We start from the raw sequence: 27,139 nt of genomic DNA, 5'->3' as shown, positions 1-27,139 counted from the left end.
GCCGAAGCTGAATCGGCATCCAAACATTGCTGCATGCAGCCACTGCAAACACTATTGGCTTGGGCCAGCTTGGTCCCATATGGATCCCCAGATCGATATGTAGCACGGTAAACCCATCCGTGCTATGCCGCACAAGAAACACATTGCAATATTAATGACCCTTCGCTCGACAGGTTGCTGTGCTGTCAGATAGGCCAGCCAACGACCTTCACCAGCACTCTTTGTAGGCAACGTTGGCGTGCAGATCATCTTGCAATGGATGCACTCTGCCTTTCAGCTTTCGTTGAAACGGCCCAATGACGGTATAACCCCATGGTTACTAGCTCACGGCAGCCTACCTGAACGCGACACAACGTGAGGCTACGTGGTGCATGAGAGGTAACTGTTTGCGGGGAAGCATTTAGACGATATCGTAGAGAGTAAGACGGCGGGAAGTCCTTCCAGAGCTTCCAGAGAGACGTCCAGTTGTGATTCTAGGGATGAAAGAGGGTATAAAAAGGCCAGCGCTTTGTGTTCCGCTGCCAGCATGATCAGATCAGCTCTCAAACCCAAGCGTCAGATACGCCAATAGAACAAGACTTATCAGTTGACCATGCGCTTTGTTGGCCCTATCTTCTCTGTCCTTCTCCTTACCATCTCGGCCTCCGCCTCCACCTCCGCCAACCCGGAGCCGGAAGCCGACCGTCTGCCCCTCACCGAGCGCGCTGCCGTTGCCGGTGCCGCACCGGTCCCGGCTCCCGGCACGTCTCTCTTCCAGCGCGCCATTCCCGAGCTTCTCATCACTCGCCTCGGCGCGTTCATTGCCGAGGACGGCCTGGACAGCAATGGGCAGGCGCCGGCCCTTGAGAAGCGCGCATGCAAGTACAACGGCTGCAAGTGCAACTCGCGCGGCAAGCAGTTCCGGTCGTGCGGCAACTGCGTGTGGACGGACAATGGCGCATGGGTCATCAAGAAGAAGAGAGTTAAGAACCACATCTACGAATGTGCGCCCGATGGCGGATGCTGCGACTACGGCCCTGCCAAGGACTGCGGGAAGAGCACGGCGAGGTGCTATGTCAAGGGTTGAAGGAGACAGATGGAAGAACCTGGATGGATGTCGTTTAGAGATCCTGTAGGTTTGAATTGGAGCTCCGTTGTCCAGGCTTTGACGAGAGCTTCAACGTCCATCTTCATTTCGGCAAATTCCTCATGACGCTGTAAACATGATTTTTTTTAATGCCCACCATTGAACCTTGCCGGCGAGACAGCTGCACGAGAATCGGAATAACCTTGTAATACTGGAAGGAAGAGTGTTTCCTTCAGCTGGAACATCTCGGAAACATATGCTGTGAGTGAGCATGGCGACTACCGTGTCACTCCATTAGGCCTGGGTGCCACAGCACATGACCGCTGTCGACGACGTGTGTGCCTCGCTCTCTGCCGATGAGATGATATACTCGTACCTCGTCAACATAGCAAAGACTGCGTTCACATCTAGTTGGCTGGACCCTATATTTTGTAGCTCGGTATACGTGCGCTGGTGGTGGGTTTATATTGTCTCTCAAGCCCATTTCATGACAGGCCGATGTATTTGACTGCACCCCACACTGGCACGCATGTCATGCCTTGATATTTGCGGTACTCACTCCGCAAATTCAGACGCACTGTTAGGTTGAGAATGTTGTGCTCTTTATTACCGCCATTGCAAACGTTGGACCGATTTCGGGTGAGCTGATGGGCGCGTGGACGAGATGACTCTACATGGTACACTCTTAGGACTGACCATACCTCGTGTGCTGGTTCTCTGCGTTGCCTGACACGTTCTACATTCATATTCAGCGTATGTTTCTGGCCGAGGAACTGGTCTCCCTGTCTCTAGAGCGGCGCCTCGTACACTTGACATCACACATGAACTCTGCTATATCGCATTGAACTTTAGCTCCCTCCCTATACAGGCAGCAGCACATCGATCACGAAATTGAGTTTCGTATCTCGCATCTGTGAGCTGTTTCAGTGCCCGAGTATCAACTGCGTCACCCAAACTATGTTTGCATTGGTGCCCCAATATGTCTTGCAAGCCTTTCGCTGGTTCGAGGGTAGTTCCTGGTAGTGTAGTCCTGTGATGAGATACGCTATCGTCCCGAGCTCATACGTCGTGGAGTCAAAGCGATTCATGTTGGTAGCACGGAACTATCATGCTTGCGATACGTGACAATTGGACGCCTCGAGCTGTTCTCATGCCTGCTCAAATTCGGGTGCCGTCGACTTGGAGGTATCCATCGGCATTTCTAACAGTAAACAAGGCGAGCTTTTTCGTGATGCCCAATCCAAGGCCTCGAAGCGGTACTCCTACAATCAGGGTCCCCGCCCCATCTGGACCAAGGCATTATCGCCGGACACGTGGCATTTGTTGCCATCAGGCATCACCATTTCAATGCCCGGCAGAACGTCTCCACAGCCGGCCACACCGGAACCGGACTCGCAGCCGTGGTGCCTTGGTGTTGTAGCTGCCGAGTTCCGTTGGCAATCATACGCTTTACAGCTATGATGACCAATTTGTCAGGCCACCCAGAACACGTTGTTCGTCCAACTTCTCGTCTCATGGTCCTTGACCAGGCCAAGCGAGAAGAAACAAGCACGCCCGGCCCCCTCGGTGAACCTATGCACCTGTCAAGCGAAGCGGAGCACATGGCGTTGTCGTAACATGACCATGATCCACGATAATGAGACGACACAACTTTATGTCGTCGAGACAGACGTCGCAGACCAGCCAGACAAAGCCAGAGCAAGAGCCAGAGCCCCCCAATAGACGGACAAGAGCTCGCCCGGAGGTCCATCGTTGCCGTCTCGTGTCGTCCATGACGCATTGATAACCGAGACTTATCCTTGATACACCCTAACCCGAGACAGACCTGAAAGGCTACTCTCTCCTCACCCCACCTGCTGGGTTCCTGTGGCCCACCCAGGCATCAAACCTTGCCGAGTAATGCGTCTCATCCACGATAGATATTGGTAGGGTCCCCTTCCCCCGCAACGCTGAAGTAAGGCAGGAAGGTTCAAGCCACGGTGCTGGTCCAGTTCGCTAACGACAAGCGACAGCATGGACGACCTCAGCCTCGGGTTCGTTTCGTGAAGTGCCGGCCACTCACTCGTGTTCTCAGACCCGGTGGCGCTCATGACCATCGACATAGGCGCATCCAATAGTTCGCCCGCGCACAGATCCCCATTCCAGCCCGAGCACACGGTGGACTTTGTGTTTTTTTTTTATTCTTTTTCAAACCAGACTGAGTCCTCTCCACAATAGCTCGGCGCCCACCGCTCGGGAAGCAGGCTTCTCAAAGGGCCAATGTCAAAGAGACCTGTCACATGAGTCGTTAAGGGTGTTAGACCAGACAGCCAAGCTCGCCCCGGCCCATCCTTTGCCATCGCGCCAGGGGCTCGAACGAGCATAAGGTTTGGAGGGCACTTGTACGACTTTCAGATGACAGCTGCCATTCGCATCCATTCAAGCGCTCTGGCGGCACACCCTTGTGCGTGCGTCTGGTCCCCTTCCATCCCCAAACCCACACAACGCTCTGATGGGGGGCATGCTGCCTGTTCGCTTTGTACAGGGGCAATATCCAGTATGTTTCGGGCGACGCCCGCGAGACACTATTGACAGCAAGCAATGGATGAATAGTATCGATGACAAACAAGACCTTGTGGCGTCGGAGGGCCACGAGGTGATTGTGGTGTTTCTGCTTGGGCCGACGCCGATGCGCCGGATCCCGTGCCCCGGTTCAGCTAATCTATCGTACAGAACCTCCTTGCCGTTTTCGGTGGTGAGACACGCTCTTCGATGGAGAAGGTTATGATTACGGACTAGGGACGAATGCCGGTGCTCGGGAGTGTGGTCAGGTGGATAAACGTGTGCGAAATCGTCGCCACGTCCGCTTCAATCGCGGACACAGCTGAACCTCAAAGAGATTGTCAATGACGATAGGGCCGCGCTTGTAGTGTCGTCGACTCCGCGAAGTAGTCCAAAGGCGGACGCAGCCCGTTGCCGTTGCTTGGCTAAGTTAATGTGCGCAGACTCGAGGTCAGTTGCCATGTCGTCAAGGCGCACCATCCCGTTCTCGCATCCCACGTGAATGATAAGGCCAAGCATACATACCGTCATCTGCTTGCCGTCTCACTGATAGTGTGGGTGCTGGAAGATAGATGGCCACGGGGGATAGGCCCCCCACGATCATGAGGAGATACTGGCGCCTGTGACTCCTCGCCTATCTTGGCTCCCGTCGACGGCTGTTCCATGCATCCCGTCATGCTAATGGGGAGCGTGTGTTTTCTACTTGATGCAGGCACGCTGGACCTGGTCAACTCGCGACCCTGTTCGTCGGCACCCTGTAAATCAATTGCCTCCCGTTGGTGAATTGCTTTTCCCGCCGCCCGCCAGCGACACGGCGAACTGGGTCGAACCCGGTTGTAACGAGGCAATGGAGTAGATACAGACACGATACTGATACAAAGGCAGCCAGGGCCTAAGGTGACATCAATTTCCCAAAGCCCCACGCCTTGTTTTCTAGAAGCAGCATAGATGCCGGTAGTTCAGTTGATGGAAATGAACCTGGCCACTGTTTCGCCCTCATCTCATCTCCCACTACTACGACGCACCCCGACAGTAGCGCTTCGCAATTCAAGCGCCTACCAACGTCATTTCGCCTGAAGAAATACACCACGGATTGGCCCGTATCGGGGTTGGCTTGGCGGAGAAATTAGTAGAACCTAGCGGCCTGGCGGGCGGGAAGTACTGGGGCCGAAGACGGTGTGAAGCTTATTGATTGGTTTGGCGATCCGTCAAAGATCAACTGAGTCCGGTCCAGTTGGAACGCCGCCGGGAGCGATTGTCTTGGGCATCAGTGGATGGCAAAGAAGTAGGCCGACTGCCTGAACTAAGTTCATTGCCATGTGCCTCGGACTGCCTATGTGCCACCTGGTGCTCTTCGGGATGAAGACCCTGAATCGGGCGTGAACGAGCGAGCGTGGCGACATCTTTGCAACCATCAGGGTCGGGGTGGGTAGTGAGCGTAGCATGCCTGCCCTTCCCACACTGTTATCGCGTGGCTTTGGTTTCTGAATGCTTCTTGGCCAGTTTCTCTACTGCGTTGTCAGTGGGAAATGACCAAGTCCAGCAGCTTTTCTCGGCGACTTGGGTGCCCAGCGTCGCATCATCGTGGGGCCCTGAAACCTTCTCGAACGTCCAGCACACAACGGACTGATACCTTGGGTACCGCGGATGCTCCCTATTGGGCCGGTCGAGGACCTTTGTGGAGGCTTGCATTGGTACCTGCGCAAGGGTCAAACGACCTGACCGTCTTGGGACAAAGGGCCAGAGGCGCCCCGTGGCGACGGTCTAACGGGGAGGACTTTGGGGTGTTGCCGGGCCCATGGGGGCAAACACCACCAGGGCCCTTGAACCCTGGACAGCATCCTGGTGTCCTAGACCGGGTCTGTTTTCAGGCCCTGGTCTTGCCACCTGCCAGGCCTGCTTCCCGAGCCTTCCCTCTTTCGATAAGCTGGCGTTGAAAGGCCCAGGCATAGTCCCGACTCGAGGACGGCGGCCGACACTATGGCTGGCTGGTGCTGGGGACAAGGGCCCTCGCAAACGATCAAACACCAAAGGGCGAGGAAGCTGAACTGAATCTGTCGGCATCTGTTTGTTGAACTTCCCAATACTGGTCATAATGCCTTGCCCAACGTCATGTCACTTTGGCTCTCTTCCGTTCCGGCCGATGCACTGGTATCGGCGATACTGGAAGCATCGTCAATCCAATGCCCTAACAAGGGCTCAATCTGTTCGTCGGACTGCTCGGTATTCGCGATCAATGTCCATCAGCACGCAACATCAGCAGCCCTAAAGGCCTGGCAGGCAATTTCTTCCACTGTATCTGTCAGTGCAGGACACTCCCTCCCCGGGTCCCAGGGCCCAAAGATGGATGAGACCCTACTCCTCGCCATACAGGGTTCGCTCGTTGCGGAGGATTTTCATGCCAAGCCGAGCCATCGTCTTCGCCTCGGTGTGAGCTCTGGCTCCCGCCATCGGACCGCTCAACCAGCCCTAGTCCAAAGCCCTCACCGGTTCACCCGGCCTTTTAGATTTCGCAGATGTTGAAGCCTGAGCATATCGAGCCACAACAGCCTGTAGGACAGGCTAAAAGGCCCCAAGTTCGTCTGGATTTCCAAGGGCCCCTTGGCGACCAGTCTGCGATCTTCGAGATTCATGTCAGTCTGCGGCGAAGACCCTGGACAAGACCTACAGATACTAGGATGAGAGCCAGGGACAAGAATTCGCTTTAAATTGATGGACAGGGGCCCCTTGCCTCTAGTCCCCTACCAAAATCCGGGGCAATCATCGTCTTCGGACTGTGCCCTCTTTGGGACTCGATCGCCGACGTGGCCGATGTTCCCCATCGGCAGGATTCCCCATCCTATAGCCACCAGACGGACGAATGTCCAGCAAACACCACCACCGCCTCAGCTTAACAAGCTAGCACGAGTCGGACGTGGCATATGGGAACCCGCGAGACGAGCCAAGCACTAGGATCCGATGTCCAATTCGCCTCTCAGGCTTCAAAGACGGTCCAACCCCGCCTCGCCCACATCTGATAGAGCGAAATTCGGACTCGGCCCCAGCCAAGCTGACGATCAGCCACCAAGCGCGAGAATCCTCGTGTATTTTGTTTCTTCTCCTCAACCATTGCCGAATAGAGCTTATCGTACACTTCCCTCAAGTACAACCGGGCATCCTATGCTTTGGCAACGCCAGGGAAGCAAGCTTGGTTTACCGGAGGAAAACACCATGAAAACTCTGCACTCGTATTTGACTTAGCCCACAACTGGTGGAAGAAAGGCCGGGTAAGGGAGCCGGGGGGTGTTCGCAATTCGGTTAAGATTCACCAGTTCCGCAGGTTTGGGACCATGGCCTCGATTTTACCTTTGGCCGACCCAACCACCACGTAAGGTACAGCCGTTGCGAGGGGCGGGTTGAAACGTATTTGCATCTGACCTAGTCGGCGGAGTCAAAGGATGACCCGTCTGGCTGGCTGACAGGTACTGGACAGCAGGTACGGCAAAGAACCAGGAGCAGTCAGGCTTGCATGACGCCTGTTGGCGTCTTCAAGTAACCAGAACCCACGTCAGTTCCATCCCAAATACGACTAGTCACAATCCTCCATTGTCCCCGAAACATCGATGGTTGGGTCCGATCCGCGAAACCCACAGTCCCAGGTCGCCAAAGGAGACAGCGGCATCTTGCCGGTTCCGCGAAGCCTTTTGCTAGGGGGGCTGGTCACCATAGTCTGGCCGAGAAAATCCAGCTGATGGTCGAGGACAGCATGGGTTTCGGCACTGACTTCGAGCCATAACCACGTGCTCGCCATCAGAAGAGAGGGGACCTTGAATGATCCACTATGGTAGAGGTTGGTCGTAGAAGCAGTCAGTCGGCCCATGATCCAAAGAGGGCAAAGGTGCGCCTCGGAGGTCGCGCATGTGGTCAACTTGTGCAACCAATCCTTCTATTTTCTGGGCTTGGAGTCGACGTTCCTGCATGTTTGTGTGTGTTCCTGCATTTGTGTGCAGACAAGTACATCAATATGCAAGCGTTGGTAAACCTGATGGAGAAGGTGGACCATGCAAGGTACTGCGGCCTGTAGATTGGATGGTCAGACTCAGAAGTACCTCATAACTGGAGATACTTGTGAAAAGCCAACGGCTCGTGCCCGATAGTGTTGCTCTGTCGGCCCTCAAGGTTGCAGGAGAGGCTGGACTCTTCCCTGTCCATCCTACGAGCGTCGGGGAATGAAGATCACCACTCGGGCGGCGTGTGGACTTGGCCCATCTAGGCAAGTTGTGACAGTGGGCTGATCAGTTGCATGTGTGTGATTATGCAAACCCATGCACATGATTGTGACCGCTCCAACAGTCCACCCAAGTGACCAGCATGTGGAAGCGTCCGAAATGCAGGTGGCGTGGCCCTGACATCGACATAAGTCGGATGTATGTGGGTCGTATCGAGCATAATAACGACGCGGATCATAGGACCGGCCGATTGTCGTAAACACGCCATGCACTGGTAAAGTAAGCTGCAGCACAGCCCCAGAACTTCCTTGTTGTGCTGCCCGATGCTATGCTAGCTTCGCTTGTACTGGTGATGCCTACTGTGTCCGAGTCGCACTTTCATGGAGTCGGTTCCTGCATCAGTCTAATGCATCCCACATTGTGCCTGAGTTATGCAGAGCTAACGTCTCAACTAAAGATTAGCGCGTGGGCGACCTGGCTTACGTAGTTCAGTTCGGTACAAGTGCGGGCGTCACGGGCGTCTTCCAGTGGACGCGGGCCAGACCGAAGAAGGGCCAGCTCAATAGCGTTGGGCACCCGGAAGGCATCGTAGCCGTAGTTTGGCTGGTGGGCGCTGGTGACTAGAATCTTTTTGGGGGGTGCAGCCGCACCGCTTCGTCGAGCCCGCAGGACCATAATCGAAAATTGGAAGTATTAGTCAAATGAATGGAAAAACCTAAGCATCATGAGCAGGCCCGATTTGGGGGTGGTGGGCACCACATCTCGAGAGCCCGCAACTCCAACTGGCCAGCGCTCTAGTTGGTCCTGCTTATTATCGGACGAAATGTGACCCTTCAGCTATGTGTATCTCGCTCTCAGGTTCGCCGAAAGAAGTCGCCAGGTCGCGGGTTGGTGGCGTCACCGGCGCGGGTACCCTACAGACTGGGCGCGCTGTTGAAAAGCATGTGAGGTGATATGTCGACTGGAGTGGGAGACCAGATTCGTTCGGTTGGCGTCATCTTGGTGTGCACGCAGGCGCGATGCAGTCTGTTGTGGACTTTGCCGGCGCCAGCACTTCAGCCGGCGACCCAAACGTAGAGTCCATACCATGCTGAGCGAGTGAAAGGGTGTCTATTGAGAGTTTCACGTTTCATCATCTGTCCAGCGCCGCCCGCATTGCGTCTCTCGTCCGATTCGACATAGCGCCAACTCGGCGTGGTTGATGGGCCGCAGCTCATCATTAGATCGACTCATCATTAAGCAGGGAGTCTCGGAAAACTCCATACTCGTTTTCTCTCCTTCGCGTGTGGTACCTCCAGTCGTTTGAGCTCAGGCGGTGGGAATATCCTTTCGTGTTCCTGAGGCGCTGTCAATTGACTTTGAACCGTCGTCCGACGTGGGCTGGTGTCCCCATTGAAAGACCAAGGGGCAAGGCCCTGAGTCGGTAAACTTATCGACAGCCCGTGCCGATAGCTGACTGCCTTGTTGTACTGGTTGGTCGGACTGGCATCCTCGGAACTCGACATCGGCTTGCTTGACTTGTCTTTTGAGGGCTTTTGTGTGCACGCGTATTTCGCAGGGACTAGCTTGTAGACCAGGTTGGCTTGGACAAATACAATATGTCATGATGCGGCGGGATGGTGGAGGTGACAGGCAACAAGCATTGGCATCATGACTGGATGACCGACAAGACCATGAAAGAACCTAGATCAGTGCCGTTCTACAGCCTGTATACATGTCCCTACCGTACAGACAGTAGACGCAAGTTCATGCTCAGTCCACCGGGGGCTGGTCCTTCCTTCACCCTCGCTCCCTGACACCTTCCCGTGGCGGGAGACGGGGGCAAACAGCAAGGAGGGCAAGTCCAGGCAAGGGCTGCCTTCCTTTGGGTGTCTGGCAAGACCAAGATGACCCAGGCAGCAACAACAGGACAGCCCTAAGAAGCTCGATGAAGACGAGCAATGTTTGATGCAATTAGTATGTGTTATGATGGTCGCTGTATCAAAGACCTCTGGTATTGTTCTTCAATTCGCAAGATTGTCCGCCCAAACAGCCACTTGTCGGTCAGCAATACTGGATGAACGCAGATAACCTCTTTCACCCGGAACGAGACCCCTCCCTAAATGAGGCATTGGTAGCAACGGACGGCGGCATCCAATGACGACATATCTCATCAAGAACACTGTGTTCAACGACGTCTTGATCACAACAGCCGCCGGTTGTCGATCAGCTCACACAAAAGCGCGCGGTCGCTGGTAATATTTACTGTTGAGTGGCGGGTCGAGCAGTGTGAAGATTGCGCAGGGATGCACGGGTGCGAAGAAGTGCTGGTGAGTGGTTGCATCTCACGCCCCAGATTCGTGTTGTGTGTTCCGCCCCGAAGCAGTCGCGCTAGAGGCGGCGTGAACAACCCTCGCATTGGATGCCACACCAAGAAGAGCCACCATCATATTTGGGTCAGCAAAGACTGAACACCACCCTTCCAAAGAGACGCATCGCCATGGCCGCTCGGTGATAGGTGCTGGATGGTTTTCTATGATGGTCAGTCAAACGTAGAGACCCGGCACGGGTGAAGGCACCAAAGCACCGGCGGGGGGCTGTCGCCTTTGATCATGGTGGTGCAAGTTCGCGCAACGCGCCTGCAGATCTGGTTTGAGAGATGTCCATCCCCATTCCCGCTGACAATCGGCCCATCGGAAGCTTTGCGTGATCAATGTAAACGAGAATTGACTACCACGCTCAGCTCCTCTCAAACGCGACCCAGTAGACCTCTATACCGTGCGGGCAGGACGCGAGACGGTTTGCAAAGACCAAAGCATGAACTGGACACGTCCTGCTTTACGGCCCCAGCTTGTCTCTTCAATGCGTCGGGCTTATCCGTCTCAGAGATCAGTATCCACGGAGTTACGTCTGCCATGGGCTGCACAGTGCAGGACGTTTCGCCGTCTCTTGGAGAACATGCACCTGAGCGTCAAACGCGGTCCAGCTGGAAGCATGAAGGGGTCACGATTTGCCACTGCGAACGGCATGCACTTCTTCTAGGAGGCTCAGGTTGTGTCGTCATCCTGGCAGGAGGCCCCAATGAACCCAAAAGGAAGTATCCATTGGGGAGCGGCGCTTCCGCGCGCGCGAGAGAGAGCACCAGCGTGATGCGCGACAGGTCCAGTGATCGGCACGCAGGCGGCGCAACGCCCATCAGTGGGCTTGTGATCAGCACTCAGTCACTAGCTAGAGGCTAGTGCGCGCATTCATTACTTTTGTGCCTTGCATAGGCCCTCGGCGACACCACTGGTCGATCGTCGGATTGTGTGAGACGTGGAGGCCACCAACCGAATGCCTGTGCCCACCTTCTGCGGTTAGACAACACGGACGACGCGCGCGCACAAGCACCCAGCGGACGAATGCCAATAGAGCGCGCCATTTGTGCAAGCTGGATGGCTGGCGCTATTCATCTGAGCACATATTATCCACACTTTGGAGCCTATCAGAGCACCAGCGAACACGAGCCCCGGGCTTATGCAGGGCCGAGTTACATGGGTTCCAGCTTTTTCAATTCGCACTTGTCTCTCAGCGCAGCGGGATGTTTATGAAAATCTGGCCTCTGTCGTCTCATCCCCCTTCACAATCATTAGTGGATCCAGAGCCACGCAATGTACCTTTCCCAGAAAGATACATGCGCTGTTAGCGATGCAGGCGAGGATGGGCCACGGCATGTGCCTGCTCGCCAACAAGACGCGCGACCGTCGATAGCAGGATGCCGCTGGGTTCCTGGTGATGGATGATCTGAGTGCCACTCAAGCATGCAACGTCTACACAATGCGTCCTGTGCTGACGGCTTGCGCGGCAATTTCGTCCGCAGCTGGTACCGTCGTGCCTCGACTCGTGCGCTGCCTGTGGTGTAGAGAGGCGCCAAAGAGGCTGGCATCTCTCTATTCTGGCAGGCCCGGTCAGTCCTGTGGGCAGCTTCTCTTTCATGACGATTCGCCCTGTGTCCACTTCTCGTATGGACTGGTGGGTTCACATATGCATCGGCATAATTGATGTCCACATCGTATTTTCTATGGGAGTAGTTTTCCCTGGTAAGGTACCTCGACATCTACCCACCTCGGTACGCTGGGACTGAAGAGACGACACCAGGTGGGCGAGAGACGACAAGAGACAGGTCACCAATCGTTGGAGGGTACCCGTCATATCGCGGTACAGCCGGGAGGGCTGGTGTCGCGGCCAGATTTAGAAAGGGCTAGTGACTGCGCCCCCCAGGCCCTCATCAGGCACCTCTGTTCGGGCAGGGCAGGTTGTGTGTGCCTGCAAAGTTTGGTTGAGGGAGCCCTGTGTGGGTGCAGACACGGGTGGAAGGAGCGGAGCACCCACCACAGCTACTCGCACCACCAAAACCGCCGACGACGACAGCGAGACCTTTCTGCCTCGGACGACCAGCACAGCGGAGAAAGAGACGGACGTGGACGTGGTGGGCCCAGCCCACCACACCCATCTGAAGTTTCCACTTGCCCCAGACACGCCGACGGAGACAGGGGTGAAGGGTGGGCGCTCTACTGCGCCGTCTTGCCCGCCCTCTCGTTCCTGGGTCGGTATCCCTGCACCTTCAGAAGTGTTCCCTGACCCCTGTTAGACTGAGTGAGACATGGGCGGCGTGGAGGGTCGGGGGACGTTCACTGGCAAGACTGGGTCCGGCGTGCCGATGCCAGGTCCCCTCCATCTACCTATCGATGACTTTTATCGCTGGGGCCCATCTGGGTTGATCAATGTGGGCTCTCGAGATACATATCCCCCGTCACCACCCACGCTCACTCACTCTGCCTCTGGCTTGATTCCTGGCAATCCATGATCGACAGTCTTGTCTCTCGACCCTGATGTGCCTGTGCGATCCCTTTTCTTCTTCATGACCGCTCGGTTCCTCCTTCTTTTGTGACTCGAACACATCATTCTTTGGGACTCTTCATATATCGAACAGCCCCGTCCATCCTTTCAACCCACACGCAAGTAACCGTTCCGCCGCACCAGTCCTCGGTATAATCAAGAACCAACCATACGAGACTATTTGGACGAGTTTCATGTACTACAATCCCATCACGATATTTCGAGTCGTCTAGACAGTGTCCTTGTCCCCTCAAGCCACCGTCGTCCAATCCTTATCACTAGGAACCGAACAAACACCATCTTTAGGCAAACTACCAAACCCCAAGCAACCACGACTCCAATAGTTCCACGCTCAGGAACCTGTAAAGTACCAATACCATTCTACTCGCATAATCGACCTGGAAATATCACGCATAACGACTGCTTCACTCGCAAGAAAACTCATCAACTGGTAGGTCCACGCCCGTGCCACACAGCTGTGTGCCCACCTGCCATGATTCCTGGGAAGTTAACCACCAACAGCCGTCAGACGTCAAGGACCGAAATGGACCCCAACATGATGACAGCACAGATGGGCCACTCGCCCTTCTTCTTTTATACACCCGAGGCTAGGACCGATAACAGGCATCACGGGCGCTTTTCTCAGCAGCACCCCCAGCAACATATGGCCATGGCCCAGCTCCCGGTGTACCCCATGGTGCCGACACTACCTTCGACCCCCATGTACTCTCGCCCAAACTCTTCATGCTCTCAAGTGACGGCGCCGCCTCCTACCCTCTACAGCAACGGCCCAGGCGTCATGACGCCCGTGGCATCTCCGCAGCCTTCTCACCAGAAGCCAACTATCCTGCTGGAGACGAACGGTATGGACGACAACCTGTATTTCCCCTCGACACCGCCTCTGTCTAGTGCCGGTAGCAGTGTCAGTTCGCCCAACACGTGCGACATGCTGCAGACGCCCATGAACCCAATGTTCTCTGGACTGGACGGTCTCGAGGACCCCAAGGAGATGCTTGAGCCTGTGGAGAGCGTAGCCCTGGACTGGTCCAGCTGCGGCTCTCCTCCGATGACTCCTGGTAAGTCCGTTCCGCACCATTGATTCTCATTTTCAGCATTTGCCCCAGCACCCATTTTTTTCATTCCTTCTTGCTCCGTCCTCCATTTCTGAGAGGACACCCCTCCATTTGCCATCGGGTTGTGATGGGAAACACAAATTGGGCTGCGTTGGCGGGACCCATCGTGTTCTTCCCCGACCCTGGTTAGCGCTTGCCCAAGTCGGGGCGTGAATGGAGTCGACTTTTGATGACTCTCGCTTTGCCTATCTCATTGTCACGCCTCAGGCAAGCAGCCCAGGCGATGAAGCAAAGGCTCGCGAGGCGTGAAAAGGGACCCACCACAGAACAAATGCGCTAACCAGTTTTGGAGTGTACCTTGTTCAAGCTCAGGCCCTGTCGCAATCTCGCCCGCTCAAGGTCAGCTCGGCAAACTTTGCCCCAGCTTCAACGCAAAACCACCACCAACACCGTTGCAAGCGACCTCTGTCGTGCCCCTCTCTGTCGCCCTCGCCCTCGCCTTATGCCAGGTCCGTCGCTTCTGGACAGGACGTTGACTTTTGCGACCCTCGCAACCTGACCGTTGGCACTGCCACCCTGACTGCGGCGACCTCCAACCCCACGCTGGCAGCCGAGTTTCCTGCCTTCCCTACGTCGTGCACTGCTATTGCCCCCTCGGTCGCTGCGCCCAACTTTGACTTCAACCCTGCCACTCCCCACGGCCTTCCTTCATTCGAGGACCTCTCCGAGTTGGAGTCGGACGACGACTTTGTCAACGACTTGGTGAACCTTGCCGGCACTGACGTTGCCTCCTCGCGGCCCCGTGCCTGCACAGGCTCCAGCGTCGTGACTCTTGGTCACGCTAGCTTCATCGGCGACGACGATTTCAGCTTTGACGACGACGCGTCTTTCATCACTGGCGCCACCAGCCCAGTCAGCTGCCACTCTGACGCCGACTCTCACCAGGACAAGCGCCGCCGGGTCTCCGAGGAGGACTCCATTCCTACCATGGACGTTTCTGCCGACTCTGCCACGCAAGCCTCGATTCAACCCCAGCCCGCTGCTGAGCCGACGCAGAGCACAGGCACTTCTGAGCGGAGGGAGTCTTCCAACTCGGATGGTGATGCCTCCCCGTCCGCCACCACGCCCCTGCCTGCTCCCACGAACCGACGCGGCCGCAAGCAGTCTCTGACCGAGGACCCCTCTAAGACGTTTGTGTGTGAGCTGTGCAACCGTCGGTTCCGCCGCCAGGAGCACCTGAAGCGTCACTACCGTTCTCTGCACACCGGAGACAAGCCCTTCGAATGCCAAGACTGTGGCAAGAAGTTCTCCCGGAGTGACAACCTTGCCCAGCACGCCAGAACCCATGGCAGCGGCGCCATTGTTATGGATCTCATCGATGATGGCGGTGTTCACTCCTTTGACAACATGATGATTCCCCAAGCAGAGGACTATCACCATCTCGGAAAGGTCCTCTTCCAGGTGGCCGCTGAGGTGCCCGGCAGTGCTAGCGAGTTCTCGTCATCGGACGGCGAAAGCGACCAAGGCAACAAGAAGCGCAAGCGAGCTGAGTAAGACCCTGCGCTCTCTGCATTTCTTCGCCTCATCACCACCAGGAGCGACACGCAGTGATCCCCCTGGTGCACGCCCCGTCACGATATCACGACTTCAGACATCAAGTAGCATCTTCTCTCCAAGCCTTCCCCCACCAGCCTTTACGCGGATCCGGCCTTCGGGCTTGGATAAACTGCGTGACAGTCTACCATGGCGCGACACTGGGGTCGCGCATTAGAAGAATATCCATCACACGACGGCATGGATTGGTTCCAAAAGTGTTTTCCTTTTTTATTACTCAAGCGGCTTGTCATTTTCGCACTCCCCACCGGCCCTCATATGTATCATATGAATGTCAAGGTCTCCGGAAGATTCTTTTTCTGCGGAGGGCATGGTGTGGAGCGGCGCATCGTTCATAGTTGCATTGACGACCACAGACCGCTCGGCCAGCGAGGCGGCAAAGGGCAATTGGATTGGAAGGTTTAACGCGGCGTGTACGGTGGATTTTGTTTCACAAGAGCACAGACAGAAAGAAAGAAAGGCATGAATCATGTTTTCTTCTTCGACTTGCACAGTCTTTGCTCACTCCTCATGATCAGTCGCGCGTTTTCTTTTCGGTTTCGGTTTCGACGTCGAGTTTGGTTCGGCAGCATCTTCTTCTTTTACGCTCGTTGTAATTCCCTCTGTAGCAGGCGGCCCGTCGGGCAAGCTAACAAGCTGGCACCGGCGGGGTTGCCAGCCTTGGAATCTGCTCTTCTTGTTTACACTTTGTTGCTTTCTTTCCTCCCCTCATGGATATATTCTGGCCTTGGAGAGTTGGGTGTGGGTTACGTTGCACTGACCTGGGTTTGCGGAAGCATCAGAAGTGGTCACGGATGGTGCGAGTGCTGGTCACCTACCATCCGTCATCCCATTTTGCTCCCCGTCTCTTCTCATCAGTACAAGCAAACAACGTGCCCTGCCTCCCTTGCGTCGAGGAAGAGTTTTTCCATATACATGTGGTGGCGCGAACACCTGAGCTTTGCCAGCCGGCATCTCTATGGCGAACCAGATAAAAAGAAAAAAGAACCAAAGACTTCTGCTGCTATCTCATCTCGATCCTGCCGCTCTGTGACTTGTATTTCTGTCCACTGCTGACCTCGCATGTCTCTGTCGTCAGACTTGGGGTGTCTCGGGGGATGTTTGTCGGACGTTGTCTCGTTCCGCCCAGCAGGTATGGTCTGTTTTCTTTTTTTTTTCTTTTTTTTTCTTTAAGATGCCAACTCCTCCCCGGCTAGCCCCCGCCCGAGGAGCCGAGGAACTGGTCATCGTCAAGATCACTGGCTCTGTCCGGGACAGATAGGTGGGCAAGAGAGAGAGAGGGAGAGAGAGAGAAAGATAGAACATTGCCTGTCTCATCGTTTCTTTGCAAGTTTGCTGTTGGAGACAAAGGGTCGGCGCCTCGTTCGTTCCACGCACCGGCTGGGCGATCCGACCGTGTCATAGAGGAAAGAAGAACCCCACCACAACGGGTCGTTGGCCGCCCAGGTCACAACGTATGTCCGTGTTCCTGTTGGGTGGTCACTTCCACGTCTCTGCCTGTCACGGGGGATTTTTTTTTTCCTTCGCGTTTTTTTGTATTTGCCACAAACAAAACCTCGAGGGCCGGGAAAGGGAGAGAAAGTGAGAGGCTGGGCCTTCCGCGTCAGAGTCAGTCGATCAATGTTTGTTTTGCCATGTCATTGACTTGTGACCGCGTTTTTTACTCTCTCACTTGCCGCAGGTCGCGACGCAAGGCAGGGAGAGGATGCGGAGGAGGGGGCGGGGCAGGTTCTAGGTAGAGGGGTCAGAGGGGTCAGAGGTTTTGGTGCGATGCTCCCTTGCGTTTTAGGGAGGGGCTCGCCGCGCGGCGGCCGGCCGCCGCCGCCGCCGTGTCGTGTGGTATGCGGTTGACGTCTGGCGGCGGGGGTCCCGAGTCAGCAGTCCGCGTCCGAGGCTTACTTTTTCCACCTGACAACGCTCGGGGCTTTTCGACTGTTCGGGTCTTGTCTAGGATTTTCTTTACGGGACGGTTTGTGGGTGGGTGGCGAGGTTTGGGCACCTAGGTGCCTCACCCTAAAGTAAGTGGGTGTGTTCAGAGCCTACCTAAGGTGCCTGGGGTCCTGCATGTTAGGCAGGGAGGTTTGGAACGCTGGACGGCGGCATGCTCATGAGTCGAGCGTTATGGGCGTTTCTGGCGTGTCTGACATAGCGGCCGTGCCGCTTTCTTTAGTTCTGGGATGATGGTTGTCATGTCCGCTTGGGCGCCGAGCGGCGGTGGACTTGAGAGGTCGTGCCAGGCACGCGACTTGAGGGTTGCAGAGCGCCCACCTACCAAATGGGGGAGGCTGAGCCACGAGCATCGGGGCGTTGGGGAGGTATTTCGTGTCGGATGGGTGGTGTGGAGGAGATGGCTTCCTGGTCGGACCAAGGTACCTGATTCGGCCAGAGGGTGCTGCCTTCACGTCAGGCACAGAGTGCGCACAGGGACGGCTTCATCCGCGGTTCGGACCTCTGGTGGTGTTGAGCTCCAGGACGACCTCGGGGGCCTAAGGCTACCAGCCTAGGTAGGTAAGGTAAGGTACCTAGGTAAGTACTGCGGAGGGTTTTAGCGCGTGCATGTCTTCTTTTTAGCGAGGTACCTTCCATTCTTTCATCGGATCAGAACATGTGCGGCAGTTGCGTAGGCGCCGTGCTCACCACGTTTGCCGATGGCGCTTTCTTGCCCCTACTTCCATACCACCTCACTCGGTGTCGGGGCACATTTGAGGGTGCCACTGCAGAAACGCCATGTGACGGAGCCATGCCACATCATCGACCGACCGATTTCTTGTCAGGCAGGAGCAACATTAGGGGCCCTCGCCATTAGCGCCAACGCCGAATAAAGCCTCCGAGCCAGGCGCCGAGTCGGTCCAGTGCCCGCCGGCGGTGGGGCACCGGGGCCGCAGACTTTCGTCAGGTTCCGTCAGCTGCTACCGCCACGACGGCTGTATTCTATATTTCTACTCCAACCTGCATGTCCGACGCTGATACCTGCAGGCATCAACTTGTTAAGAATGATGGGCCTGAGCTTCCATTGGTGTCGCCAACCCGGCAACCTCACCTCCTCCTCAACAAGCCTCGACCACTGCAAAGGCGTCGGTATGTGATGAACACCTCGTGGCTTTCCTCAAACAGAGAGAAATCCATCGAGTCAACGGTCGTGGCCGATATCAGGCGTGGCCGCTATGATCCTCTCGCAAGAGTGCCTCGGCAGTTGCAATCCTACGTCGAAGCAACTGGCGTCTCAGCAACGTGCATGCCTGCATGATTATTCCACGTGGGTAGAGGCAGCTTGCAACATTGAATGTGGATCAAACGCTTCCTCATCAAGCCAGGTCGACCCATGAGGCATGACCACCGGCTTTTCCAACGTGCTCCGTTCACAGCCTTAGCCGACACCAACCTCTCGGTACCTTACATTCCCGATAGACTGTTCTTCGGGTCGTCACAACATATTCCTAGATGCTGTAGAGAAACTGTCATTGACACGAGAACATTCATGTCGAACGCTTTGGATGTCACGGTGAACCACACCGGAACAGTGGCGCGTATCCATCGTCATTGGCCATCCCACGTCACAGGTGCTCAACCACCTGATCTGATGTTTCGCTGGGCTGTTGGTACATGCTACGGATACGGTAAATTCCGGTAGGCTGGAGCCCTGGAGAAGAAGTAATCGAGCACGATGGACGCCTAGAGACGACCTACGGTCCGCTTTAGTCACAAAGCACCCGTTGCTTAGCTACCAGAATCAGCAACAGGTGTGAAAGAGCAAGACACAAAACGCAAGCGACAGTAGTCTCAACAACAGGAGTATCTCAGCTTAAACTTTTTAGAGTTCCGCTAAGATCCTGCTAAAATCTCGAGATTTTCATCAGCAAGCCAAACTGCCAAAAAGAAATTGAATTCTCGTCATGCGAGTGCGTCAGGAATTGAGCCCAACGGGGGGCTCGAACCCCCAACCTTGAGATTAAGAGTCTCACGCTCTACCGATTGAGCTAGCCGGGCAGGCAGGTTGCTTGTTGATGGAGCCCGGGACTCGAGGTGGGACATATGTTGTGGGCATCGTGGGTCCACAGATGCTTTTCATCGCATTTCTTTTTTTCTTTTTTTTGTTGCAAAATCGTTTAATATTACTCAACCGGATCTATCCTTCTTGAGAGTTTATTGAAGTTAATTCCTCTGTTGAGTCATTTTGAATAATGCGCCTCTCTGTGGCCTACGGTGGTCACATGTCTGACCCGTAAACTGATAAAGCTACGCTGCCATGACTCATCTTTATTTTATACTGCACAGATGCAGGTCATAGTTGAAGCGGGCCAAATGGGCTGTAAATTCTTCACACAGTAACAGGAAAATGGTTAGAAGGCTAAGCCTCTAGCTGTGCTCCTTCCCGTGAGGGTTAGTGCTGCCTCACACGATGCAGCCGTCAGGAAGTGCGACGTTGCACATAACCCCATCTGCCACGGATTGCCCAACAATGTTCAACTCTATATACCACCAGAGGGCTTGGACTACTCAGCCGGTCTCAACGCCTATCTCAATATCGCTACGTCCTAGTGCACGTTAGTCATCTACTATGAGAGCAAGGGCATCACTATTCGCAACGACGTGAAGACTGCTTTCATACAAGGATACGAACTCCCATCTCACCGATGAAGACCTTAGAGAAACGACACTGCCTGAACAGTCCAAATCATTGTCATAAAAGCCTCTCGAGTGATTTATTCTGGTTAAAGACAGCCTTCAGCTCACAGAAGAGGAGGCCGATCGTACCCAGATCTGTGCGACAACCAAAACCCACTGTGACGACGGAAAGCAACATGATCCGTTCATTGGGACACTGTCAAGCTGACAAACAAGAGTACAGGGCTAGAACCACGAACAAAGACCTAATACCGAACGCCCCAATATACGCCAAAGCCAACCAGGCTGAGGCACGCCGTGTAAACCCGGCTTCCTCTTTTGTAGGTCTCGACCCTGATTGGAGAAGGACCGAAGCCTGCTTGTGCCACCTGACAAGTCCCTTTTGCCACCCACAGGCAAAGCAAGAAAGTGACTGTTTTGGGTTGCCCAGCCTCCCAATGACATGACTTGGTAGAAAGGGTGGCTATCGTGGCAAGACTGAAGCGGGGAGCGGACTCATGTAAATTGGTTGGTGCTTTTCAGCTTCGACGCGGTGCGACGTTGATAGCCACTTTGTTCTTTCTGGACCTGTTTTGTGTGGAAGGTACATCAGGCCTTTATCAGGTCTTCAGATGGCCAAAAAGTGGTATGACTGAGGAATTAGGTTGGTTATGTAGCAGAAGGCCCGTTGGTTTCGTGGCGCGGACCGTACTTGTTGATCAGGATGCCCATGTCCTTGTACACACTGGAGCAGGGTCAGCAATCTGCACGTTCTTCCAAATCGAGCATCATGACATGCAACCTACTCTTCTCTGGCGGGCGAACCAAGGTAATGCGCCGAATGCGTCAGGTTGAACTTGATTGAATAAAGGCGATTCCGGTCGTCCCACTGTGAGGCTGGTTCGCTTGGCGGCATGCGCATCAGGTATTGTCGGAAGTAAGGCTGGCCAAAGCGAATGACCTCGCGACGCCACATTCCTAAATCATACTCGTTGTGAGCGTACATACATGATGGGTCGAATACGACGGGTTGTTGCGTGTCAATGTTGACCCCAGCGTTCTCCTCCCACAAGTCCCCATGCACCAAACAAGGCTTGAGGATGCGGCCATGTGACTGGAGAGGATCCAGCAGCGCCGGGATGACATATTGTCTGAGCGTTGCGAAGGCTGCCTCAAACTCGGCCCACGGCCCGTTGATTTTCATGGCCTCGTCGTAGGCTTCTGTGATCAAAGCATCGTAGCATTCTCTCCAGCTGGAAGTCCAAACATTGCCTTGAATGATCCGCCCCTGGCATGTTGGCACCGGGAAGCCAAACATGCCATTCGGAGAGACGCTTTTTTGATGGACTTCAGCGATTAGATGACAAAAGACGACGGGGTTCGGCATCGTGGGCCTCATGTTCAAGAACTCCATGACAAAGAAGTATACTCGAGGAGTTGACGAGAACCGTCCCCAGCCGTATGGCTTTGGTACGAAATCAGGCACCAGATTATGCATGGCGGTGGTTGAATTGAACTCGCCCTCCATCATGACCGTCGGGTCTGTCGTACATTTTAGAAAGTACGTATTGTGAGTGCCGTTCCTCAATCTCGTCTTGATCCTGGCGGTTTGCGTCCACGCAGATGCGCCCCAAGCAGTGGCTTCGATGAATCGTTCGCCTTCAGGCAAACCTAGGAGTCTGGTCAGCGGAACTTGGTAGTCATGTTGACGGGGTTTCATAACGACAACTGACATTTCTTGACCTGAGTATCCAGCTTGATGCGGCCATTACGGTCCAGTTCAAATACCTGCTCGGTCATGATTAGCTAGGAGGTTTAATCACGACAAAATGGTGGTAGGAAACCAGAAGGTAGTTCAGGCGTTGTATAGTCAAGCAAATTGACGCAAGATGTAAATGTTAGCCTTATTAACAGACCAAATTGACTGAAAATGCACTTGTGTTGTCATTCAGGTGACCTGCGTGATCTCACGTAGACCGAACTACTGAGAGAACCAGAAGATGCGTGACGATCAGGGCTGTGAAATATCAGATGACGCAACTGGCCTATTTAGGGGAATCAATTTGATTGTCTAGACCTGAGTAGTCAAAACACAGGGCTGCATTTCGCGTCAGCTCAACCACCTTTCACACCCTTTATCAGAGGCATCTACTACTTTGAGACACCGAGCAGTTGCACCCATGTCAGCAATGTACGCTTCGCGGCCTTCCCGAAAACAAGGTGGCCGAGTAGTATGCAGCAATTGCGAAGGCTATCACATTCATAATCAGGCTGTCCGTTCTGTGTGCTGGCACACCCACCCTCACAGAGCCTCGTCCTATCTCAGAGCCGCCGTGTTCTCCCGGCCTTTTACCCCGCTGCAATTTCGCCATAATTGCGTGTCCAAGTTTAGGTGCAGCCTTTATTCATGTTAGCCAGAATCTCAGCTTTCGTCCAAGGTAATTCCTATTACAGCAGGGCCCCGAGATCTTTCTCCCCTCCTTACTTACCTACCAGTGTGTTCAGACAAGTCCAGAAGTAATTTTGCTGCCAGTGTCGGCTGATTAACTGGCGGAACTCCTCATTCTTATAATCGAACAGTGCAGGAAACTAGGCGTCTTCCTCAACGTCAGCTGCCACCCCATACTCCTCTCACCAGGCAAGGCTGAGCTGTTCGGCCAGTTGAAGCGGCGGTATGGTCAGTCATATAAATGCTCTTAGCTACCCACACAATCTCCATGGCGGATCGAATGGTGGTAGTATCACTAACATTGTGACAAAAGCCCCAGTTCCCCCTAAGATTTAGAAGAAGAAACCGGAGCGAAGCAGACCGGCCGAATGAACATCAACTGCTGCCCCCCAGTGAGGGGGAAGACCACCAAAGCAGGGCACGAACTCCAAGTCCGAACGCGCTTCTACGAGTCTCTACTGTTGCAACGAATGCGTAAGCAACACTTCTGTCTTCCACAAATGTCATTGAGCTAAGAATCTACGTGGTGAAAGCACACTTGACACCGTCCGATCTAGGACGCCTATCGCGTCAGTCAATCGCGCCGACGACCCAATGGGGTTGCACATTCTCCACGAGCCTATAGGAACTAGGAACGTCGACATCATCTTCGTACATGGACTTGGTGGTTCCCAGTCGTCTGACATGGGCATGGGAGCGCGATTTGAGTCTGTTCCTGGCCAAAAGAGTGGCTGCCACTCGAGCCCGAATTGGGTGACGCCAGGATATTCTCGTTCGGCTACGATGCCAACTTTACCAAGTCGACACAAGACACACTCAATATCAAAGCTTTTGCGGAGCAGCTCCTGAATGCCATGAAGTTTGGCAGAGGGGAATATGAGGATTGGGACATTGGAAAGGCTCGTAAAAGCGACTCGTCGTAGAATTTGCCCTCACTAATCGACACCAGGTTCCGATCATATTCGTCGTCCACTCTATGGGAGGCTTGGTATTCAAGAAGGTCTGTGGTTTGCGAAACACTCGATGATAGACATGGCCTAACGTTCGCCAGGCTTACAATCTCGGCGCAATCGACGAAAAGTTCAGTGCAATGACTGACGCTATTCGTGGGGTGGTGTTTCTCGCAACACCTCATCAGGGCAGCAACCTGGCCGACGTGCTCAAAAAGTTCTTGTCCACATTTATGCAAACTCCGAAACAGTACATCAATGAGCTGCGACACAACTCTGAGGCGCTAGTGGGCATCAATGAACAGTATGTTCAGCATGCAAGGAACATGCACCTCGCATCATTCCGCGAGACTCACGCCATCCGCGGTCTCAAAAGTGTGAGTACCAATCCAGAGTGAGTATGGTCGTGGCGCATCTGATGTTTGACTACACAGCTCATCGTCGACGAGTCATCAAGTAAACTCAATTATCCCAACGAGATATGCTGGCCGTTGAATGCCAATCATCACAGTGTCTGCAAGTTTGCGTCACGCCAGGATCAAAATTACATCAGCGTCAGCAGTGTGATAAGGGATTTCGTCAAGCTTGTGACCTCCAAAGGTAGGGTGCCATTGAGGCTCTTCTATGACTTTATGCTTATCAGAAGCAGCCGCGATCCCTATCAGTCGTCGTCCTTCGACAGTGCAAAGTTTCGAATCCATCCGGAAAAGACTGTCCGGACTGATCGATACGCCCGAGAGGTATAAGGCCGACCATGAGCGCGTCTCTCAGCTCTATGTGCCTGGCAGCTGCAACTGGATTCTCGACGACCTCCAATTCCGCGGCTGGCTCTCAGACGACTCACTCGAGCCTTCAATTCTCAAGCTTTCTGGTTCTCCGGGCTCAGGAAAGTCAGTCATGGCCGGCTTCCTGGTGACGCACCTTGAGGAAACTCAGAAGAGGGTTCAATATTTCTTTTTTCGTTACAATGAGGAGGCCAAGCGATCGATCGCCGTCTGTCTCAAGATGCTGGCTTACCAAATTGCACTTTGCATGCCAGAGTATCGTCGAAAGATCCTCGCACTTCTCGAGGATAAGAACGCCCTCGCACGGAACGATGCGAGAGGTGTGTGGCAAAGAGCATTCGTCAATATTCTGTCCAAGATGGATCTTGACGAGCCCCTCTTCTGGGTCATCGATGCTGTGGATGAGTGCGAGTCGGCACAGATATTGCTCAACCTCCTGCCTGCGTTGAAGGAGCAATCAATCCCCGTGAAGATCATCTTTCTTACTCGGCCCCAAGCATCATTTAGAGCTTTCGAGAGACTTCGCTATAGGTTCGGTTCAGATTTCCGCCAGAGTGAGGTGGTGCCTACTCGAGAAGGACAGAAACTATTCATCGAGCAGGAACTGGAAGTGGCATACCGCGAATGGCCGCAAAGCTTTTTCAACAATGTCAAGGATGACTTGCTCCGCAAATCGAAGGGAAACTTTCTCTGGTTGACGCTCGTCACAGAGGAGCTTCATCGGTGTGACACAGAGAAACAGGTAGAGGAAGTACTTTCTCAGCCGCCGGAGGATCTCGTCGGCGTTTACTCAAGAATTGTCAGCTCCATCGCAAAAACCTACGGCGAGGGCGAGTTGCAGACGGCCAAGAAGATCCTAAGCTGGATCACCTGCGCTGAATGGCAGCTTTCCTTGGGCGAACTCGAGGAAGTACTGAGCCCGGAGCTTACGGCTCTCAACATTAAACGGACCATACACCGGCTTTGCGGGGATTTGGTGGTTGTCGACGAGAAGAAAGGCAGTGTATCAGCTGTGCACCATACAGCGAAAGAGTTCTTGATACATGACAAAGGCAGTGAGCTTGCGATTGACCCGCCTGAAGCCCACACATTGATCTTCGTCAAGTGCCTCGATATTTTGATGGACACGCAATTCAGAGTACATCTGAAAACTCATGGCTGTGTAGGCGTGCTGAAGTACGCTTGCATTTTTTGGGCCAAGCATCTTGCCAACGCCGACCATTTGAATCGACAGCATCTTCGCACCTTGGTCAAATTCTTTGAAGGAGAGTGTGTGCAAGCCTGGATCGAAGCGGTGGGCCTCAATGGCAGCTTGAGCGTCTTGACGAGGACGTCTAAGAACCTGAATCTTTTCGTCAAACGAAGAGAACAACATGAGCAAGAGGTTATCCCTATGAACCGTTCGAGTGAGGAATGCGACTTCCTTGCCTTATGGTCAGCCGAACTGGTGCGCATCGTGGGAAAATTCGGTCACCACATCGTGAAATACCCTGACAGTATCCACAATTTGATACCACGATTTTGTCCGCCGGACTCTATCATGGCTCGTCAGTTTGTTTACTTTAGCCCAACGGCTCTTCGGGTCACAGGGGTTTCCAATACAGGCTGGGATGACCTGCTCGCAAAGTTCAATACCAGCCAGACAAACCAGCCAGACATGATCTACTGCCTGGACGATTTCTTCGCCATCCTGGCCTCGAGTAACACTGTCAACATGTACTCAACGTCAACATTCCGCGAGATAGGGAAAATTGGACACGGGGAGATGATTCTTGCCATGAAGTTTAGCGAAGACGGTGACCGACTGGCGACATGCGGTAAAGACACTGTCAAAATTTGGGACGTGGAAAGTGGGAAACGTCTAGGCCACTTCCTGAACCCAGACGGACTCCGCGCTATGGATGTTGCATTTGACAAGAAGTGTTGCAAAGTTCTTGTCTGTTATGATGACTCCAGCGTGAGATTTACGTCCCTCCTGGGTCACAACGCCTGGCAGACTGTCCCAAAAGTGTTCCCCCCCGCTTCAAGGTCAACATCGGAGCCCAAGTTTGCCACACCCGCGTGCGCGTCCTTCAGTCCTGACGGGACCCAAGTGGCCATCTCGTATCGCGGAATCATGCCACTCAGAGTCTGGCACACCGAGACTGGTAAGCTCATGGGGACCCTGGACCGCAGAGGAGAATTCTCTCGAGGACTGCACAGCGGCGCATGCTATGCTTTCAGGTTGGCATGGAACCCTGTGACGGGCCATGTGCTGGGCGTCTACAATGAGGGATCGGTCTTCAAGTGGCACCCGCTAGAGGCGAGGAGCTGGGAGCCCCAGCAGTCTCTCAGGGCCTCAGAACTCGCCTGCTGCCCTGACGGGAAAATGTTTGTGACCGCTAGCAGAGACGGGTCTCTGAAAGTATGGACCTTCGAAAACTTCACTTTGCTGTATCATCTGAGTTGTACATCATCTGTTACGGACATTGCACTCAGTCCTGATGGGCGTCGGATTTACGACCTTCGACAGACTTACTGCCACGTCTGGGAGCCGAATTCTCTCATGCGAATGGCCGAAATGGACGATGCCGATAGCGACTTGGCAGGATCACGACCGGGATCGACCAGTTTCTCCCTGGTGTCGGAGGAAGAGACGGTGGCTGCCATACTGGACCCCATCAACTGCCTCGCGCACAGCCGGCACGGCACCGCCTATGCTTACAGCAACGAGGCCGGAATGCTGAGCGTGGTTCTCGACGCCGATGTTTCCAAGATGGAAGACCAAGGCGAGACCATCATGGGCGTGTCATGCATAGCTTGGAGTGAAGATGGCCAGATTGCAACGGCGGACATAAGTGGCAACATCGTCATTCGTTTGGTGACAGAGGGCGGGCTTGTGGCAAGCGACCTCAAACTGAAGTCGGCTGAAATGGTTCGCCAGCTCTTGTTCGACCACAGCGGGAGAAGGTTGCTGGCGCGGTGCATTACGTACACCAAGGTATGGTCACT

At 54.3% G+C, this 27,139-nt stretch overlaps 5 protein-coding genes and 1 non-coding gene across 6 annotated transcripts; 4 read left to right on the top strand and 2 right to left on the bottom strand.

The window, feature by feature from the left end:
- Positions 1–592: 592 nt before the first annotated feature.
- VDBG_04687 (conserved hypothetical protein) lies at positions 593–1,066 on the top strand (the record flags this gene model as incomplete). The annotated part of the gene is made up of 1 exon (XM_003005035.1): positions 593–1,066. The coding sequence occupies one exon, from the start codon at positions 593–595 to the stop codon at positions 1,064–1,066; it is 474 nt and encodes a 157-aa protein (XP_003005081.1).
- Positions 1,067–13,216: 12,150 nt separating this feature from the next.
- Positions 13,217–15,299, top strand: VDBG_04686 (cutinase G-box binding protein; the record flags this gene model as incomplete). The annotated part of the gene is made up of 2 exons (XM_003005034.1): positions 13,217–13,748; positions 14,113–15,299. The coding sequence occupies 2 exons, from the start codon at positions 13,217–13,219 to the stop codon at positions 15,297–15,299; spliced, it is 1,719 nt and encodes a 572-aa protein (XP_003005080.1).
- Positions 15,300–15,535: 236 nt separating this feature from the next.
- Positions 15,536–16,415, top strand: VDBG_04685 (hypothetical protein; the record flags this gene model as incomplete). The annotated part of the gene is made up of 1 exon (XM_003005033.1): positions 15,536–16,415. One exon carries the CDS (start codon positions 15,822–15,824, stop codon positions 16,413–16,415), a length of 594 nt encoding a protein of 197 aa, XP_003005079.1.
- Positions 16,416–19,273: 2,858 nt separating this feature from the next.
- Positions 19,274–19,346, bottom strand: VDBG_15095. Its single transcript has one exon. It is a non-coding gene; the product is annotated as a tRNA-Lys (tRNA).
- Positions 19,347–20,633: 1,287 nt separating this feature from the next.
- On the bottom strand, positions 20,634–21,764 carry VDBG_04684 (conserved hypothetical protein; the record flags this gene model as incomplete). The annotated part of the gene is made up of 3 exons (XM_003005032.1): positions 20,634–20,709; positions 20,771–21,635; positions 21,698–21,764. 3 exons carry the CDS (start codon positions 21,762–21,764, stop codon positions 20,634–20,636), a joined length of 1,008 nt encoding a protein of 335 aa, XP_003005078.1.
- Positions 21,765–23,007: 1,243 nt separating this feature from the next.
- On the top strand, positions 23,008–25,494 carry VDBG_04683 (NACHT and WD domain-containing protein; the record flags this gene model as incomplete). The annotated part of the gene is made up of 6 exons (XM_003005031.1): positions 23,008–23,212; positions 23,337–23,413; positions 23,465–23,740; positions 23,798–23,963; positions 24,013–25,417; positions 25,488–25,494. 6 exons carry the CDS (start codon positions 23,008–23,010, stop codon positions 25,492–25,494), a joined length of 2,136 nt encoding a protein of 711 aa, XP_003005077.1.
- Between the last annotated feature and the right edge of the window lie 1,645 nt (positions 25,495–27,139).

Source organism: Verticillium alfalfae, genomic scaffold (genome assembly GCF_000150825.1).
Source record: "Verticillium alfalfae VaMs.102 supercont1.5 genomic scaffold, whole genome shotgun sequence".
Taxonomy (NCBI): domain Eukaryota; kingdom Fungi; phylum Ascomycota; class Sordariomycetes; order Glomerellales; family Plectosphaerellaceae; genus Verticillium; species Verticillium alfalfae.
Note: the sequence above shows the minus strand (reverse complement) of the source record. Positions and strands in the feature narration are given on the sequence as shown.